General features: G+C 37.3%; 1 protein-coding gene across 1 annotated transcript in view; it reads left to right on the top strand.

Moving 5' to 3' along the window:
- The window catches only part of LOC117411543 (ryanodine receptor 2), a 207,026-nt gene that overhangs the window by 99,149 nt on the left and 88,656 nt on the right, over nucleotides 1–19,221 (top strand). The window contains exons 10-22 of the mRNA XM_059024865.1: nucleotides 326–482; nucleotides 1,601–1,765; nucleotides 2,241–2,362; nucleotides 2,483–2,666; nucleotides 3,533–3,668; nucleotides 4,380–4,475; nucleotides 7,043–7,161; nucleotides 8,817–8,950; nucleotides 10,593–10,834; nucleotides 13,009–13,201; nucleotides 15,285–15,501; nucleotides 17,174–17,278; nucleotides 18,952–19,055. Of these exons, the coding sequence (XP_058880848.1) occupies nucleotides 326–482; nucleotides 1,601–1,765; nucleotides 2,241–2,362; nucleotides 2,483–2,666; nucleotides 3,533–3,668; nucleotides 4,380–4,475; nucleotides 7,043–7,161; nucleotides 8,817–8,950; nucleotides 10,593–10,834; nucleotides 13,009–13,201; nucleotides 15,285–15,501; nucleotides 17,174–17,278; nucleotides 18,952–19,055 (1,974 nt within the window). The remainder of the gene's footprint in view (nucleotides 1–325; nucleotides 483–1,600; nucleotides 1,766–2,240; nucleotides 2,363–2,482; nucleotides 2,667–3,532; nucleotides 3,669–4,379; nucleotides 4,476–7,042; nucleotides 7,162–8,816; nucleotides 8,951–10,592; nucleotides 10,835–13,008; nucleotides 13,202–15,284; nucleotides 15,502–17,173; nucleotides 17,279–18,951; nucleotides 19,056–19,221) is intronic.

The following is a 19,221-nucleotide window of genomic DNA, read 5'->3' as shown; positions in this document are numbered from 1 at the left end:
ACGCAACACATTTTGATCTAGAGGATCCTTTGAAACATGGGGCCTGTTTAGAAGAACTTAATACTGAATCACTTTTCACTGCATTAATATTGTTTTAAGTGATGTTAATAACCAAAACTAATAACAAATGAACCCCAGTGGAAAACAACAGCAGAATTAATACCGTATAGAGCTGAAGGCAGGCGGTATTTAGATCTGCCGCTGTAGATAATTCAAAAAGACCCCATTGTTCTTTTCATTGCTGAAGTCAATTAGGTACTTATACTTGCTTATCTATCTGTACGGGATGTTTCAGGAACTACCAGCATTTATGTACTGTTCGCAGGTGGAGTGGAAGCCATATCAGATGGGGACAGCCGTTCCGTCTGAGGCACGTCACCACGGGGAAATATCTGAGCCTCATGGATGACAAAAGCCTACTTCTCATGGACAAAGAAAAAGCAGGAGTGAAATCCACAGCATTCTGCTATCGGTCTTCCAAGGTTTACAGATTTTTTTTCCTAATCTTTCAGTGAAATGTAGTAGTAGTGTTTATATCACGTCACTCTGAAAGCTTTAGCATCCCTCCTCTTCCAAGCGTTTATTTCTCTTCAGGTAACACACACCAGGCCCCGAGCCAACACTTGAGAGAATCTCATAAGCTAGGTTTCTATGAGCTGGCTGGGCGATTTTTAGTTATATTTGTTGGTACTGTAGAGAGTTACAACCTTTTATGGGGAGCGTTTCTGATTAATAACATGCGTCCCAACAATGCCAGTTCCTTTCTCGTCCAGGTTTTTGTGCCAGTAATTTAGGAGTCAGTATAATTTGTGTTAATTTCATCTTTTTAAAATGTGACAAAGCAATAAACGATGCAAGCCCTGTGGGGTTCATTGATAAAAATTGATTATGGTGACTCTTGTCTGGATAATGGCATTTTATGGTGGAAGTAACAAAAACGACATGGACTCCGTGCTTCAAATTAATGATGAATAATTAGTATTTCATATTTGATTTTTAACCTAGGTACCTTGATTAGCACTCGGTTGCGCAGCTGAACATTTACTGAAAAAAAATCCCTTTAATATTAGCAAACTTTTTTTACCCTCTTTTAAACAATAAGGCCTGTTATTCTCCTCTATTACCCCAAACACAGTATGAAAGCTAACATGAAGGCTGAACCACCAGAGATTCTAATAGCAAGGTTGGGAGTTGTATAGAAAAGCCTGTCAAAACTCATGCCATCTCTATCTCTAGAACAGCTCTGTAATGAGCAGTGAGTGACCACTTATACACTTGAGAGACCTTCACATTCACCTATCACTGAGATACAAGTACATTGGAGTTGTACAAGTGTTACTGTTAGAGTAGGAGAAGCCTATGATAAAGACAGCATACAAAGCAGCACATTCAGTACTCTAGTGGAAGGGGATCTGGCTACAAACAATAACATACATCTATACCTGTGTATATAATATTGTATTGGGAGCTGTATGGCACAAGCTGATATCCACTCACCCTACGAGAGGACAGAAGGGGGTGAAAATCAGCTTGTATCTTACAGCACCTAATTCTTGCAAATAAAAAAAAAAGCATATTGACTTGTAATTTCTTTCCTTAGGAAAAGTTGGATTTGGGGATAAAGAAGGAAATGGATGGGATGGGAGTACCAGAGATAAAGTACGGAGATTCGGTGTGCTACATCCAACATGTGGACACCTGCCTATGGCTCACCTACCAGTCAGTGGATGCTAAATCTGTACGGATGGGAGCTGTGCAACGCAAGGTACTGTCTTAGTGTTATGCTTAGACTACATAATGACTACATAATGGGCAGCAGTGTGGAGTAGTGGTTAGGGCTCTGGACTCTTGACAGGAGGGTCGTGGGTTCATTCCCAGGTGGGGGACACTGCTGCTGTACTCATCTGAGAAATACCCCGAAACAAAATACTGTATAGCAGGTAGACACGTGTTTCAAATTCTTAAATTAACATTCTTGTTTTGTATGGGCCCTATTTTGATTTTGTGAGAGACGTACAACAATATCACACAATGGAGCAGTGAAATAATTGTTCTGAGCTGTTTGTCGCTAGTTTTGAGCCGTTATTTCTCACTGGAAAATTGCATGAGCTTCAAAATGGGGCACTATGAGTTTTATTTTTCTGTCACAAAATAATGATGCAAATTGCCTTCTGGAGTAACTTCCTCGATACGATGTGGTAGTATGCACTGCAAACCGTCTCCGGAATGTTATCTTTCAGGCTATAATGCACCACGAAGGTCACATGGATGATGGGTTAACACTGTCCAGATCACAGCATGAGGAGTCCCGGACAGCGCGGGTCATTCGCAGCACTGTCTTCCTTTTCAACAGATTCATCAGGTACAGTACAAGGCAGATCTGTTTAAATGAACCTGGGGGTCAATGCCTGTTCTGTTCGAACAATCCTAGTTATTTATCCTAGGTTATTTATTTTTATTTTGTTTTTTTATGTCATTTTAGGGGTCTTGATGCCCTGAGCAAGAAAGGAAAATCATCCAGCATAGATTTGCCAATTGAATCAGTCAGCCTGAGTCTGCAGGACTTGATTGGCTATTTCCAACCACCTGATGAGCATCTAGAACATGAAGATAAACAGAACAGGCTACGGACGCTGAAGAACCGACAGAATCTCTTCCAGGAAGAGGTGCTAACTGAGTGCAATCACATTCCTTCTAAAGATACTGTAGCACATACAAAAATCACACGTTTCTAAAAGTCTAGCAGGTTGTTGTATGATATATGGTTGTTATTCATGAAACCCTTCTATTTTTTAAATTGGGTTTTGAGTTTTTTCAAAACACTCCTTTTCAAAGAGAGTGCTCTCCTTATAGAATGCTTACAAACCTCTTTGAAAAAGTGAATTAAAGTTTTGTTCATTATCAGGCCTATAGTGTAATGATTTTCTCTAAATTATAATACAAGTATGAGGCCTACAAAATAGACCTATTGTAGAATATACTGCGCTATAACAGTAAATGCATTAAGGAGAAGTAGCAGGGTTCCGAAAAATATATCGTTAGACGTCCCCATGTGTTGCTACAACTGTTTAAATAATGTACCTGTAATTGTTAACATCCTGACAACTTTTTACCCTTATAACTTTGAAGTCTGTGTTAAAGCTCTTTTCAAAATGTCCACTCTAGTGCACTGGGGATCTGTCCTCTAAATCACTGCACTGCGAAAAAAAAAAAAAAAAACATAACAAGTGCTCTGGTTTTTCTATTCTGTACCACATCACGGATTATTATTGCTGTGTTACTAGCTTGACAATGTGGGCAATAATCCTTACACCATCAGTGCACTAGAGCAGACATTTTGAAAAGAGCTTTGCAACAGACTTTAAAGTTATAAGTTATGAAAACTTACAGAGCAAACGGGGGACAATTATAGCAAATGGGGGGGGGGGGGGGGATGGTAAGTCTATTGCACTAGGGAAACGCTAGAATTAAAATCAGTAAGCATATCAGTAGGTATAGTCTTTGAGCTAGAGCCTGTGTGTGTTCTTTCTAGGGTATGATTAACCTGGTTCTAGAATGCATCGACCGCCTACATGTGTACAGCAGTGCTGCTCATTTTGCTGATGTAGCTGGAAAAGAAGCAGGAGAGGCCTGGAAGTCTATACTAAACTCATTATATGAGTTACTGGGTAAGAATATCCCAAAGTGTTTATAAAGTAGCTTGAGCAAATTACACTTGACATGTTTAGATAGTTTAATACATGGTGCATGGGGCAATGCATGGTACTGAGATATTATAAATAAGGTTTCCAGTCTCTTAACCACAGAACAGGCTGATGTAAACACCACAGAAACCACTGACTGGTGAAACCTCTCTGTACAAACTGGTAATAACACAAATCTGTACAAGTATGGCTAGAGCTATGACACTGGATTTTGTTAAGGATGCTGCAGATTTAACACATATCAGTCTCTTGTGGGTAATGTTATGTTTAGCTACCTGTGAGTGATAACAGTGGCTTAATTATCTTCAATGGGCTTATGCTACAAATCAGCCTGCTATGTCTGCTAAGGAAGAATTTTGACTTTTTATTCAAAATCTGGGTTCTAACTATTTCTAAATCATGAATTATCCACACTTCTATCAAGGAAAATTGGTTTTGCAAGAATAGTATTGCTGAGCATTTTACTGTTACAGAAAATGTAACAGTATTTTACTGTTACAGAAAATGGTTCTAGAGACCGAAAAGACATGTTTTTATTTTTATGTGCAGAATATTGAACTGAAAAAAATTAATCCCCTTTCATAAATGTGTTCAGGTACGACTTAATTAATAAGGAACACAACACAATACAAATAGTGCCATACAAATAGGCTTGTTGTCTCTTTCAATTTATAGCTGCCCTGATTAGAGGAAATCGCAAAAACTGTGCCCAGTTCTCGGGCTCTCTTGATTGGTTAATCAGCCGGCTGGAGAGATTAGAAGCATCCTCTGGTATGTATTCATTTAGACAACGTCATAAACATGTTGAAACTGTATTAAATGAAGGATTTCTGATAGTGTTTGCAATCCTTTGTGTGTTACGTTGCTCTTATATTGATATTTCCATTGATGTTCTGTATTACTCTGTCTAAGCTGTCTGCGATCTTGATCACAGTGCAGCTCTGCTGAATAGAAAATATTGCACGTTTTTTCAAGAACTATACTGTGGCGAAACAGCACAGTCCTGCAAGCAAGATGGCAGCCATTTAGACTGTGGAATAGTGACAAATGTGTCTGTTGTTTCAAACGTGACAATGATTACTCCCTGTCCATTGCCGTTTCCACATAAGACACACACTCCTGACTGGTCAGTTCCAAAGCGAAAAAAAAATAAATAAACAAAGTTGCTTTCTTCACAGCACAGCTGATGTGAGTCTCCTCATTAATAACAATATATTCTATCATTTTCTTTGGGAGGAGGGCTTTATTCAGAACTCATTTAATTTAATATATAAAGCTTACATTGTAATTCAGTACGTTCCTTGTATACTGTGACTAACTGTTGTAATTGCTTCAACACATTCAATTTCATCCCATTCAAGTGTACTTGATGAAGGTTCCAGATAAGGTAGCAGATCAATTCTAAAGGTGTTACCATGAACAGATGGATCCAGCATCTGTCAGCGCTACAAAACAGTATTTGAAGGCATCCACTTATCTCTGAAGCTCTGAAAAATGCCTATGCAGCTTTTGTGCTGCGCTTCTGACGGCTATAGATACAGGACTGGATGGCAGAAGGCGCTGTCACATTAGATTCAAATCGTGACAAAACAATTTGAAAATAAAAAAGCTGATGCCCTCTCCATCAATACATTCAAGGTTCCTATATGTTTAATTGAATTTTAACAGCGGTCTGACATTTGCACACTTTCAATTGATTATAATATGGGGCAAAAATGTGGTATTATTATTATTATTATTATTATTATTATTATTATTATTATTATTATTAGACTGTTTACTGCAATTCACATTATTTCACTTTAACTAGGGGTAAGGAGCAAGTCTGTCTGTCAATTGAAATCATTTACGCTTGGGCTGCTTTGATGATTATGTGTGGTATTCTTAATGTTTAAAAAGCTTTACATAATATAATGTGACTGAGGGTAAAACATCCAAAGCTGTTTTTGGAGGTCATTGAGTGCAATAGTTACATGCCACAGAATGACATGACAGGACATGACATGACACTCGGCAGCTTTGCTGTGTGCTTTCCCACTCCTTTCGACTTTGACTGTTTGAATGTTAATCCCCAGGAAGTGACAATAGTAATCCTTGCCTAATTTATAAAATATGTGTATTTAGTTTTGATAAGATATCTTACCTAAATCAGTTCTGTTTTACTGCTGTCAATTTATTTGAAACGCTGCATGCATTCAGGAAGTCAACAGCTTGCAGCTTCTGGATTGTGGCTGCTTGTTTTTTTCTTGCTTTGAGTGACAGTCTTTAGAGTAGTAGGCATCTGTTCCCGCATTTCCTATGACATATATCTTTTAAAAAATATATATCTGCTAAAAAAAATAAATAATGATAATAATATCTTACTACTTTAATAACCTAACCTGTGTCTAGTTCCAAAACAGTTCCAAAATAGAATTGCAATTATCTGAAAGACCTCAAACATACTGTATACAGGTCAATTGAATAAATCTTGCTTTGAAATTTCTAAAATTCTTGGTTATTATTTGTGCCTTTCATAAGACACAGTGATTGCTTATCGCTTGCAAAGGCTGCTGGGATACCCTTTCGATCACTGTCATATGATGTCACGACTCTCTCATGATTCCAGCAACCAGAAAATAAAAAGCAGACCATAAAGATACAAGCCATAATCAATTTCTAATAAAAATAAATACAAATAAAGCAGGTTTCCCCACAAACTAAGGGTTCTTTCTTAACCATGTGATAAGCAAATCAAATAGCAATCCAGGGGTAGATTTTCCCCTCAATTTAGTTTTTTTTAAGATTTCATTAAACAGTTACAGTGCAGTAAACTATACTACACAGCTATACTATACTATACTATATGAAACAGGCTACTCTTTCCTGGAGCCGTAAGGTGTATGCAGACACATTTGGCTCAGATTACTTTATTAAATATTAAAGTGACTCTGAAACCATATACAGCTTTCCAATGGGAGCTGTTACAGTAGTTAATGAAAGAAAAAGAGGGAAATGGAACATGGAAATGCCACTTGTGCTTTGCACTGCATCTGATAGGCTGATCAGGCATGGCACAGCTGAAATGGGGCCAGGTTGATTTATATACCTTTAGTGTGGAGCGACATGTCCTGGATATAAGCAGAGAATGGTTTTCAATTCTCCTCGGCCGACCGAAGTTTTTTTTTAATAATAAAAACTGAATAAAAAAATGAGTTGAAGCTTTGTGAATAGGGTGCATTGTGTCTTAGAGTCACACATGCATTGAAACATATGCATGGATAAGGGCGTCTGCTAAGAAATAAATAAATAATATGTTGCGTGTGTAGCTGTTAAACTGTTTTTCTTTTATTTTTCAGGGATTCTGGAAGTTTTACACTGTGTACTTGTGGAAAGTCCTGAAGCTCTCAATATCATCAAAGAAGGCCATATAAAATCTATAATTTCTCTTCTTGACAAACATGGGAGAAATCATAAGGTAGGCATCAATGATCACATACAAAATGCAACAGTGGGCTGTAATGTAGACTAAATTATAAATTATGCGAACTGGAAAAAACAAATATGTTTCTATAGATTATAACAGAATTTAACATTTTTTAGAATATGTATTTAAGTTTACAATACATTTTGGTAAATGCTGTTACCTGGGTGATTTTTTACATTGTGAGAAGAAATTACAGCACTCTCATTGGCTACTGATATGGCATGATTTATAAGTGAAATTAGAAAATACTCTAGTCTACATTGTCTTCAAATATATGTCATGTCATGTGATCCACTAGACCTATTTAAGCTGTGTGAGAGTTTTCAACTATTCAACTACAAATATGAGAAAACAGAAAGTTTTCCAAGACTTTAGAAGGGGCTATGATAGTGGGTGTCCAAGCTATCCCTCAATCATTGGCTACATTTAGAAATGCGTCCATCACGGCAGTCTGCTGAGTCTTGCTGGAAGGACAAGGTTTGCAGGTCATGAAAGATGTGTTTTAGGACAGTGGCCCAAATCACAGAATCCATCACTAGTGGACCAGACACACCTGTTTCCACTGATCAATGCACAGGGAGCTACACATTGCAGGTAACAGGTCACCCACCTCTAGGCAGATCTCTGTGACTCTGCTGGCTGTCACCCTAGAAGAGCAGGAATTAAGGGTTTTCTGTTTAATGTGGTGTCAGTTGCCAAGATTTTGGTCATTGTGACCCAGACCTGATGACGGCCTGCTTCCCTTATAAAGCATTCCCAAAAATCCCGGTCAGTAGAGCTCTGCTGGGCTGCCATAGGCAATGGAATATGCCTACATTTGGGTTGAAGTGACCAGCAAGTACAGTATACCAGGGTGTAAAGTCCCATCTAGTATGCTCCAGTAAAGGACTAAACCTAGCTTTAATGAAATTGATGTACAGTAGGAGCAAGTCCTTGGTACTCCAAAATATGGGCTTCAAATCTGAAGAGAAAATTAGTATTGAGATAATAGTAATAGAACATATTTCACTTCTGTGTTTAGATACATTTCTCGTCTTGAAGTTGGAGTGAAGCGCTCAGTAATATTACAAGACGGAGGACAAAGATTAGCTGTTGTGTGTTTCCGGGAGCAAGACAGAGGACTAAAAGTTTACAATTTGAATAGAGAATTGGGCAGTATCGTGGACAACAGAAGTGCTGTAACACTTGTTATCAAACATCTTGTATGCAATTTGTTTTTCTGACTGGAGCTACGGCATGATTTCCATGGATTGACTGGTACACCAAGAGTAACAGTCAGCGTTATGTGACCCTCTGCTGGTTTGGATACTGCTAACCCCTGCTGAGGTAGTGGGGGCATGAGCTTGACAAAAACATGCGTCCTTTTGCACAGTGGTAAAGGTCACTGGTTCTACCCAAGCCTCCTGGGTAGAACTAGTGACGTTAACCACTGACTGACATCCAAACTCATTTGCATTTAGCAGAACACCTGTTATTTTTGCACGTTTATCAGAAACAAAGATGTTTGCCAGCAGGGCTATTTTGTTTGGACACTGTTTAGTTTTAATTACCTTTATTAACAGTATTGATACTTACAAAGTTATCAATGCAGTTATTTATAACCGAGTTAGTGCTGAAATCTATATCTTGTTTGATGTTTGTCCTAGGTTTTGGATGTATTGTGTTCCCTGTGTGTATGCCATGGTGTAGCTGTGCGTTCCAACCAGCATCTCATCTGTGACAACTTACTGCCAGGAAGGGATCTGTTGTTGCAGACACGTCTTGTCAACCATGTCAGCAGGTAATTCAATTCCCTTGATCTCTTACAGCATGAGAATCTCTTATAAAAGTGTAATAAAGCATAGTGAGAGCATGGTAAAGCATAGGTAAGCATAGATCAGCACGTCAAGCCTACAGATGTATGGTAAAGCATATTAAAACCATAGCTGTTATTAAAACCATAGATATTAAAAACACAGCAGGGTAAACTGTTCTAAATGCATAGTAAACTTCTATAAGGAATACTATGGTTTGGACAATAAACCCATCACATAGTGTCAGGTTGTAGCATCCCATTTAAAAAAAAAAGAATACATCTATGAGTTGTGGTTGGTATTGCATGAAATGTAAACAGGTGGATTCAATTAAAAAAATACAGCACCACTATCTGACCTGTATTACTTCCCTGTTCTGTGTCACATTCAATGAAGTTCTTAGTGTTTACGGTTAGGGTTTAGGTTACAGATGCAAACGACCTTCTGTGTCTGCAAGTTTAATTGAGAGCGCCATAGAGCATGGGCAAAAAATCAATCCATTAATTCTACCCCTTAATAAAAGTATGAGGTTTAATGTTACTCTAAACCTGTTTAATTTCAGGCTGTAATAAATTCATCTAAATCTTCTGTAATAAATTCATCTAAAATTTCTGTGATTGATAACATTTAAAATGTGTTAATGGGGGAAAAAAAAACAGTTCCCATCTTCATGTGCTTACTTAGTTTTTTTGTTGAAAGTTTGTCCAGTTATAAATAATAGAATAAGGCCAACTCAGCTTTTTGCTTTTAATTAAGTGTGTTGTCTCTTATAAAAGTGAACCATAGTAGAAGCATAACAAAGGATAATAAAGCATTGTGAAAGCATACTTACGATGGTAAACTTTAATAAGGGAATGCCATACAAGTAGCGTAACTTGTTAATTTAATCGTCATACATTTATCCTTTGTAAAGTTTTGTACCTCATTTTCCATGGTTGTTATTACTTGTTCCTGAATCTTAAATTCAAGGGGAAATCTACACAAGGTAATACCAATGCATTATTGTTGATGTGGTGGGCTTATATCGGTTCTGGGGACAGAGGGTATTCATGATGATTGCATTGGCAAAGCAGTGTCTACAGTAGCTGTTTTGAGGTGATTGCATTGGCAAAGCACATTTTATACAATGCTTTTTTTCAAATGATCATGTAGTTCCCAACAATGATTAGTTTTGGGGCTGAATCCAACAATTAAACAATAAGAACTGATATTTGTGAAGAGATTTTTGACGTGTTTGTTAAGGTAATCCAAGCAATTGAGTTCCAGTGCTTGATGCTGTTTATAATTTTTTAGGCTGGCTTGATCACATAGAAATGAAATGTCCCTGATAATAACAGCTGTTTCTTTTATCTTCCATTCTACATGCATAAATTAGTCAATCAGTTACTAAAATAAACAGTATCATATTTTGAACTCAATGTTTGTGACACATTTACAAAACAAATTAACACTAATCATTTTTTTCTGGATCCAAAATTATTATTATTATTATTATTATTATTATTATTATTATTATTATTATTATTATTATCTATTAATGAATGAATTAATTAATTAATTAATTAATTAATTAATTAATTAATTAATTAATTAATTATGGCTTCTTTATTTATTTATTTATTTTTATAGCATGCGGCCAAATATCTTCCTGGGAATCAGTGAAGGCTCTGCCCAGTACAGGAAGTGGTACTACGAACTAATAGTGGATCACGTGGAAACTTTTGTAACCGCGGAGGCCACTCACCTGCGAGTTGGCTGGGCCTCCACAGATGGATATTCTCCGTATCCAGGGGGCGGGGAAGGCTGGGGCGGCAACGGCGTTGGAGACGATCTTTATTCCTATGGCTTTGACGGCCTGCACCTATGGTCAGGTAGGACTTTTTTCCCAATATTTCTGATACAATAGCTGTCAGTCTGGAACACAATTCCTTTTCCTTTAAGCATTTTTTGTATTTGGGCTTTATCCAAGCTTAGACTATCCACCCGAGAGTAGCTGGTATTTGCATTGCAGTTATGTGCATGTGAATTTATCAGCATGCAAATGCTTTACAAATATAGTTACATGGAATACCCCTGTAATAAAGCGTGTATTAATGGGTGCTTACAGAGTAATAATGCACATTTATGTTATTTTAAAAAATGACAGCTATTGTTCATGTAGTATTCAGTGTCACTAGCCTGTACAGTTATAATATATTTAAATTGCTTGTTTTGCAATTTGAAAAACATGTGAAGCTGTTTGCCAATCTCTGTATAAATCAATTCACTTCTAATTTTCTCTTTTACAGCTTAATATTAAAAACATGATTATCTCTTTTCAGAGTTGCAATGGATGTGGTCCTCTGGGACCATTTCTTCATTCAACACTGACATTAAGAATTAAAGTATGCCAACACATTATTGTGGTTTTAGGCTTATACATTTTTTATAAAAACAGATCAAATATACACGGATCGAAATGATAATGGAGACTATGTTTTGTTTGCTTGTTGCTGTAGGTGTGAGAGAATGACTGCCTTTCTCTTCATTGTAAATTTGCTACATTTTATCTGATTTGAATTAACCAGACGCATGTGGGATTAAGCAGGAAACTAAAGAAGTTGCTCGTCTAGGAAAACTGTCTAGGACATTAAAAGTTAATGAGGTTGTGTTTGTACTAATAGGATAAGTGGTAACTCCTTTTCAGCATTTAATATTGTGCTATGGTTTGTGGTTGCCTTTGTCTGTTGCTGCCTTTGTCTTTTGCTGCTTTTGTCTGTTGTGCTTGTTTCTGTTAGCAGGCAATCAAGTGTAAAAGTCATAGGTAAAACAACAACAGACCCTACAATGTGCTGAATCTGCATAATGAGCTCTCAGTGTTCTCACAGTCGCTAACAAAGCAAAAGGGAACGGCACTCAGGAGGCCTTAATTAGTCAAGAATCAAGAACTTCCTATTACTTAGAAGTCACTTCCTATTACTTAGATGTTTTTTTGAACATTTGAAAAGTGATCTGAAACCCTCACATACAGCTCTTACCTTTACAGGTAAAGTGTAACAATAGTGCAATGGATACACCGTTAACCCACAGTGTTCACAGTTCTAAAGACAACATATTTCTGCTTTTTTTCTAATTCAGTTCATGTGCTGCTTGAATTCCAGAAAGATAAGGGTCACAGCTACACCTTTTTTGTATTAAGTCACATACAATTTACTTCACATTGAGTAACACTAGCTAAAACGTCTGACTTGGTAAAACCTGCTTTCATGTTGAAATCCTTAGTAGAACTGTAAACTAACAGATGCATTGACTAGGTTTTGCAGAAGGCTAAAAGACTAGCCTCGGATGCCTTTTTTATTTTATAATACAGGTTATAAATCTGACTCACAAAACCATCACACAATTGCTTGTCTCTGCTTGAGGAAGGTCCAGGACTGAATGACCGGGATATCCACGTCAGGACTGAGCCACACTTGTAGAAATGTGAGGGGGAGCTCTCAGGTCATCTACAGCCACAGGGCATGGGTGTAGCCAGCACCACTGTCATTCATCTTCAACAAGTGTGAAAAAACAAGAGAGAACTATTAGTACTTTTCATCTGAGGCAGAATGCCCTTTGGGACGCCTTGCAAAGCCATTGTTCCACAACTGAACAGCTGCATGTTCTGCTTCTTTAGCAGCTAAATGCAGCTTCATTCTGTTCATTACCCTCTCTCACATCAGCCAGAGGAAAAACACAGAGGATACACACGAGGGACTCTTTCATCCTCCAGGGTTGTTTTGAAACATAAAGCCCGTTTCAGCCTTCATGGAAAGGAGCCCTAGGAATAAAACGGTGTTACCATTCCTTCTGCCACTGCAGGCACAAAAGAAATGAAGAAGAGTAAAGTTACAGGGTATCCGACAAATCGGAGATGTTTTGAAGGTTACGCCTTGGAACAAAAAGTAGAACCTCCATTTTAAGATAATTCTGAGACATCCAAGTCTGCACCTCAGAAAGACGGCTTGTAACTGTGTTTTGGTTATGATGTCTAATTTATTTATTTATTGTATTTATTTTTCTCCAGGCTGCATTGCCCGGACAGTAAACTCACCCAATCAGCACCTTCTGAGAGTCGATGATGTGGTCAGCTGCTGCCTGGACCTGAGCGCCCCGAGTATCTCATTCAGGATCAACGGGCAGCCTGTTCAAGGCATGTTCGAGAATTTCAACTCAGACGGCCTCTTTTTCCCTGTTGCCAGCTTCTCTGCTGGAGTAAAGTTAGTAACTTTATTCATTCTGGTCTAATCATTCAACTCCTAATCACTGTAACACGACAATTATTAGCATGAAATCCATCCATTTCACTCTGATAATTGTTTATCCGTAATTGTGGTGTGCTGTTGCTGTCATGGACGTGCCCACTAAACAGAAAGCAGAATGGAAAAGGTGATTTTATTAGTACTTTGTAGAGTTTCTACAGAAAAAAAGAAGCATTCTTTGCAAAACAGTATTTTTTAATGTTGAGATTAGACATTGAGTGCTTGAATTTACAACATTGACAACAATCTGTCTGTTTATAATTGCAATTACAAGTCAGTTTCATGAACACCCTTCAAAATGCTGTCAGCTACAGGATACATATATAGTTGTCTACAGTTGTGAGAGATTTAGGGAGTGGGTGGATTGAAGTATGAGCTGCTCAAGAGCCCTATTTTTTGGAAGTTCAACCCAAGATTATACATTATGATACATAAACCACATTTCTATAGAAATAAGTGGGGCAGTGTTCCATTGTTGTATAATTCTGAATAACTTACCGTAAAATGAAGCCTGTCTTCATCACACTCATTAATCACACTAATAAGTGTTAAATGTATCATTGTGTTTTATGTTTATTATTTTGTAGGAAAACATGTGTTTGTTCATATGTAATTACATTGTTATGAATAGAACTATGACTAGAATCAGATTTAAGTACTTTTTTTGGTGAACCACCTGTGAAATTGGTGAGCTATGTGGAGTATTGAATGCAAGTTGTAATTCTAAAGGAAAGCTAAAGGATGTATTAGGTCAATGTAAACCAATATCTCAATTTTGTTTAGTGGTATAGACATTGAACGTTCTGGAGATCTGTTCCTAAATGTTTTACAGTATATACACACATACGCACAGATAGATAGATAGTTCTGGAGATCTGTTCCTAAATGTTTTACAGTATATACACACATACGCACAGATAGATAGATAGTTCTGGAGATCTGTTCCTAAATGTTTTACAGTATATACACACATACGCACAGATAGATAGATAGTTCTGGAGATCTGTTCCTAAATGTTTCACAGTATATACACACATACGCACAGATAGATAGATAGTTCTAAATGAATTGCTAGTTGCCCAATACTTCTTCCACGTACCAAGTAAATAAAAAAGGTCTGCCACTGTTGATTACAAAAGCAGTAATTAAACCCCACAGTTTCAGCACTTAGCATAGTATTTAAAACCTCTCTTTCGTTACCACATTGCAGTATAGCATGTTAGTGTGTTTGCTGAGGCTAATAATTAAGCTCTGAAATAGTTCAGATTGCCAGTGTAAATGTAATTACTATAATTGTACAGTCTTTGCAAGTGTGATGGGGAGAAAATATTTCCTGCTGCTATAAGCAATACAAATGTGCTGGTTTATTTTTCATGTTGTATTTTTGACACGCAGCAGTTGGGAAAATTGGTTTTATAAAATATGTTCTATGCAATGCAAAGCTGAGCTCCATGTCTTGAATGCGACAAGTATTTCTGATCTCAAAATCATTTTTTGCTAAAAGCAAAACAATAATACTAAGAAAACATGCCTAACCCTTTTACTGAGCTTCATGCTTCAGTCGGCCATTAATAATCCCAGCATTGAAAACAGATCTACCCTAGATTCATCAGGTGTCTAGAATACCAAACGCTGTCATTATGAAAAAGTGCATTGCATTCGACCGGCTTGATGATGAACTAAAGAGAGCATTCAGAGCATTTGTTTCCTACAGACTTTCATCTGTTTCACATGTTCAGCAGATCCATCTGAAAGACAGGAATTCATCCCTCAGTCCACCTCAACCAGCTTGCCTTTTGCTTGGTAATTCTGAAAGGAAAAAAAAAAGGTTTTTGGAGCAACTTGCTGTATGTCCTGTGAAGACAATTGGTTTAGAAAATGGCATTCCTGTCTTATGTCATTGAATTTATTTATAGTCCTGGAGAAAAACCAACAGGGTGTGTGAAAGAAACCGTGAGAGGGGAGCTGTATGCTGTGATCTGTTCTGAGGCTCTGTGCTGTTGTGTGTCAGCTCCATTATATATCTGCCTTTTCCCCACAGAGTACGCTTCCTGCTGGGAGGTCGCCACGGGGAATTTAAGTTCCTTCCTCCTCCTGGTTATGCTCCCTGCTTCGAAGCCCTGCTGCCCAGAGAGAAGATGAGACTGGAACCCAGCAGGGTATACAAACAAGACCACAACGGCACCCGGGACCTGCTGGGGCCGACCGTCACCCTCAGACTGGCTGCCTTCACACCCACGCCCGTGGACACAAGTCAGGTACAAATCCCTGGAAATGTGCACCCCAGCGGCAGTAAACTACACTGTACCATTTCATGACTTTGCCAACTTCACAAAGAAGCACAATACAGGGACCATCCAAAAACATTAAGTTCTACAGTTCTACATTTCTAAAACAGTGCCCCCTATTCAGAAGCAATGCAGAATATGATGAAACTACCTAAACGGAGAGAGATCAGCCACTGAATTTATTTCAGTTAGTAGTAATAAGTAGTTGAAGAAAACAAATCTGAAGCGTGCACACCTAGTCAAAGATCATATTTATGTTATGAATCATGCCGGTCTAAGTGTGGATAGAGTGCTTCCCTTATCAGTTCTTATGTTTTGTAAAAGCCTTACCGATAAGTACCATATGAGCATCAGAATTTTTTTTTCCACCAGGGCCATCCAGAAAAAGAAAATAATGCGAGTAAAGAAAACACAAAACTACAACAAAACAGCTCAGTTGATCAATTTGAAGTTTCTTGACCCATGTGGAAAGAAAATGCATTTCAATATATTGTTTTAGAATACATTAATATTATTATTATTTATTTAATTATATGTGTAACATGTGTTTCAGACTAAAGTATACATCTTTAAGAAGATACCTCATAATCCTATACTTTCAATACTCAAAGGGCATATTAGTTTAAAAGAGAGAGAGACTATGTAACCTACACATTTCAAGGTTATTGATTTTAAAAAACATTTGCAGTACTGGTTCTAATGTAGCACAACCAGATAGAATATGCTTTGAATCTATCCATTCACTTTATTAATAACACAATTTGCATCCATTCATATTTGCCAGAAACACAATTTGCATAATACATACAAGCAATTTAGGGTAGTGGCCACACTTTGCAACAATTTAAGAGCAAATACCTTCAAATGAAATGGTACATTTTTTTTTTTTTACTGTCCTCTTACATGTTTGTGATGTTTGCAATGTGTCTGCCTTCCATTTCTCAATAAAGAGCTGTGTTGATGTTTTTGTACATCCTGAGTACTGTGCTTCTATTGTAGCTGTATTATTTATTTATTTTTCCTGCGTTTGTCTCGTGGATAAGCTCACCCCTCTAAAATAAGCACCTGTGCCAGTTTGTGTGCACTGAAATCAACCCGGGGTGATACAGCTAGTCTCAAACGCCTCTTTCTGAAATAGGGAAGAAGGCAACTTGTGTTGGAACTGGCAATTTTTCAGGCTGTACGAAAATATCAATCAAATATAAACTGTACATGAGAAAAGGCACTTGTACCTACTTATAATGAAAGCAGACATAATAAAGACATATAAGGACAATAAAATAGTTGTTAAAATGCTTTTGTTAATGAATTGGCTTACCTTTTTATAATTGTGGCCTCTTTTCAAATAAAATACAGCCTTTTAATGCAGTGTGAAAAATAGTGCTGTGTCTACCCAACAGAGTTAAGTGTTAGCAGTCTATGATGAACAGGTTCATCATGGATGGTAGTGTACTTGCCAGATATTAAATCGAGTGATTTGTCATACCAATGTCAAACCAAATCAAAGCCTTTGTTCGATGGGTTTCCACAAACAGTAGCAGTTTTAGGCTACAACCTGCTACTTTACATGTATATGTGCATATAGTCTACTGTATTATTGTGCATTATCTCCTATTCATTTATTTAATCCCCCGGACTGCAGATTATATTGCCACCTCACTTGGAGCGAATTCGTGAAAAACTGGCGGAGAACATCCATGAACTCTGGGTTATGAACAAGATTGAGCTTGGATGGACCTATGGATCTGTAAGTAGAAGAGATGGGATCAAAATACTGTAGATCATATAGTCATGATTGCCATTTCATTATATACAATTGGTGTGAAAACATAATTCTAATGGCAGGCAGCAGACTGATCATATATTTGTGCCTTTGCTGTTATTGAATCGTAAGACAAACAACTGGTTAATTAGTGTTACTGTCTTTTGCAGTGTACAATTCAGATTGCAAGTTTCAATGTTTCCATTATTATAGCAGTGGTGTGTGGACGCTTGGAACCTTTATATAACATTATACCAAGTACTGTATAATATATCGTCTTGTGTTTTATGATTCATGAGGCTTGGAAAATAAGAGTTGTCTGTGTGAATACTTCACCATTTAGTATCATTGTCACGGCGCAGTAAATCTGTGTCAAAACAGAAAACAGCTTTTGCATAGCTCCGAGATTGTTTAGACTATTTTAGCACCAACAATTATTCAGACAATTACCATAAAAGTTCCCAGTAAAACCTAATTTTATTTACTAAAAAATTACCAAAATTCACAAATATAAATACAATAAATGATATATATAGAAAAATAGAACCCTTCCTGGCATTGTTTTGATCAGGATATTTTATTATTATTATTATTATTATTATTATTATTATTATTATTAGTAGTAGTAGTAGTAGTCGTAGTAGTAGTATTATTATTATTACGATATGTCAGCATATATCTCCCTGTTTTATCCACCTCCCAATGATAGGGCCCATCGCATTCACCCACAGTCCTCTCTTGTCAGTGCCTGTAGACTTTACAAGACTAATTGGTACTAAGCATATGAAGTGCTGATTTTACTCCCCCATGCCGGAACTGGCCTGCCAATCCCTCAGGAAGACTTCTTCCTAAGAGAGGTAACTGATCTGTGGCTACTGCAGTCTCATTACAAATTAATGCACTCTTCTAAGTCTTAAACGCTCAGGACGGAAGATGAAGGAAGATCACTTTTGCTGAGCAGCTTTTGGATACTGGGTGGAAAAAAAGTGGCTTTAGATGTACAATTACTTTTATGTGTTTCACAGGACCCTGCTGCACATAACATCTTGAGACGTAGTTGTAAGTGACTGCAGCTGATGCATAGTTCACACACCCTAGTCTCTGTAAATCGCCTTGGATAAAGGCGTCTGCTAAATAAACAAATAATAATAATAATAATATAGAGGGTAGTATAGTGTCTAAATACAGGCTAAATGTTATGGTTTGCATATTTTTGGTATTGGGTTTTTGTACAGAATTACCAGTAATTGCCATTATGTGTTAATAATGTTGCATATGTACTTAGATATTGTAAGAAAAGACTCTTTTTAGATATTTAAAATATAACTGTTTTGGTACTTTGACTTTGCAAATCAAACATCTAATTGTGCTAACATTGTATTAGCACTGTCAGCAGATGAAGCTACAATTCGATAAGGACAGACTTTTGAAAACACGCCAGCTCAATAACAATTCACTATTTGCGCGTGCACTTCCGGAATACAGAATTTCTAAAAGCCTATTATAGACATTAGGAACTATATTACACAGCCTTTCTGCTAATTAACATAACGACATACAATCAATGAGATTAAAGCACAGATGGGCTCAGACTGATACAGTATGTATGTACCGTAGTATTTAAACCTGTAATTCATTCTCACTGTCTCTGTCTGTAGGTCAGAGATGACAACAAAAGACAGCACCCGTGTCTGGTAGAGTTCTGCAAGCTGCCGGAGCAAGAGCGGAATTACAACTTACAGATGTCTCTCGAGACGCTCAAGTGAGTTTCCAGATCTCATTCTTCCTTTGTAAATGCTTATTTTTTACATTGGTAGTTCTTTTGTACTGTAGAGGGACTTAGGCAGTGCTAGCAATGTTATTACTGGCCCATCCTTTTCTTCTGGATCTTTTGGTTCTTTGCCTGTGTTTCATATTTCAGTTTCAGA

The sequence above is a fragment of the Acipenser ruthenus genome, chromosome 6 (genome assembly GCF_902713425.1).
Source record: "Acipenser ruthenus chromosome 6, fAciRut3.2 maternal haplotype, whole genome shotgun sequence".
Lineage (NCBI taxonomy): Eukaryota > Metazoa > Chordata > Actinopteri > Acipenseriformes > Acipenseridae > Acipenser > Acipenser ruthenus.
This window is presented reverse-complemented; position numbering and strand designations above follow the sequence as displayed.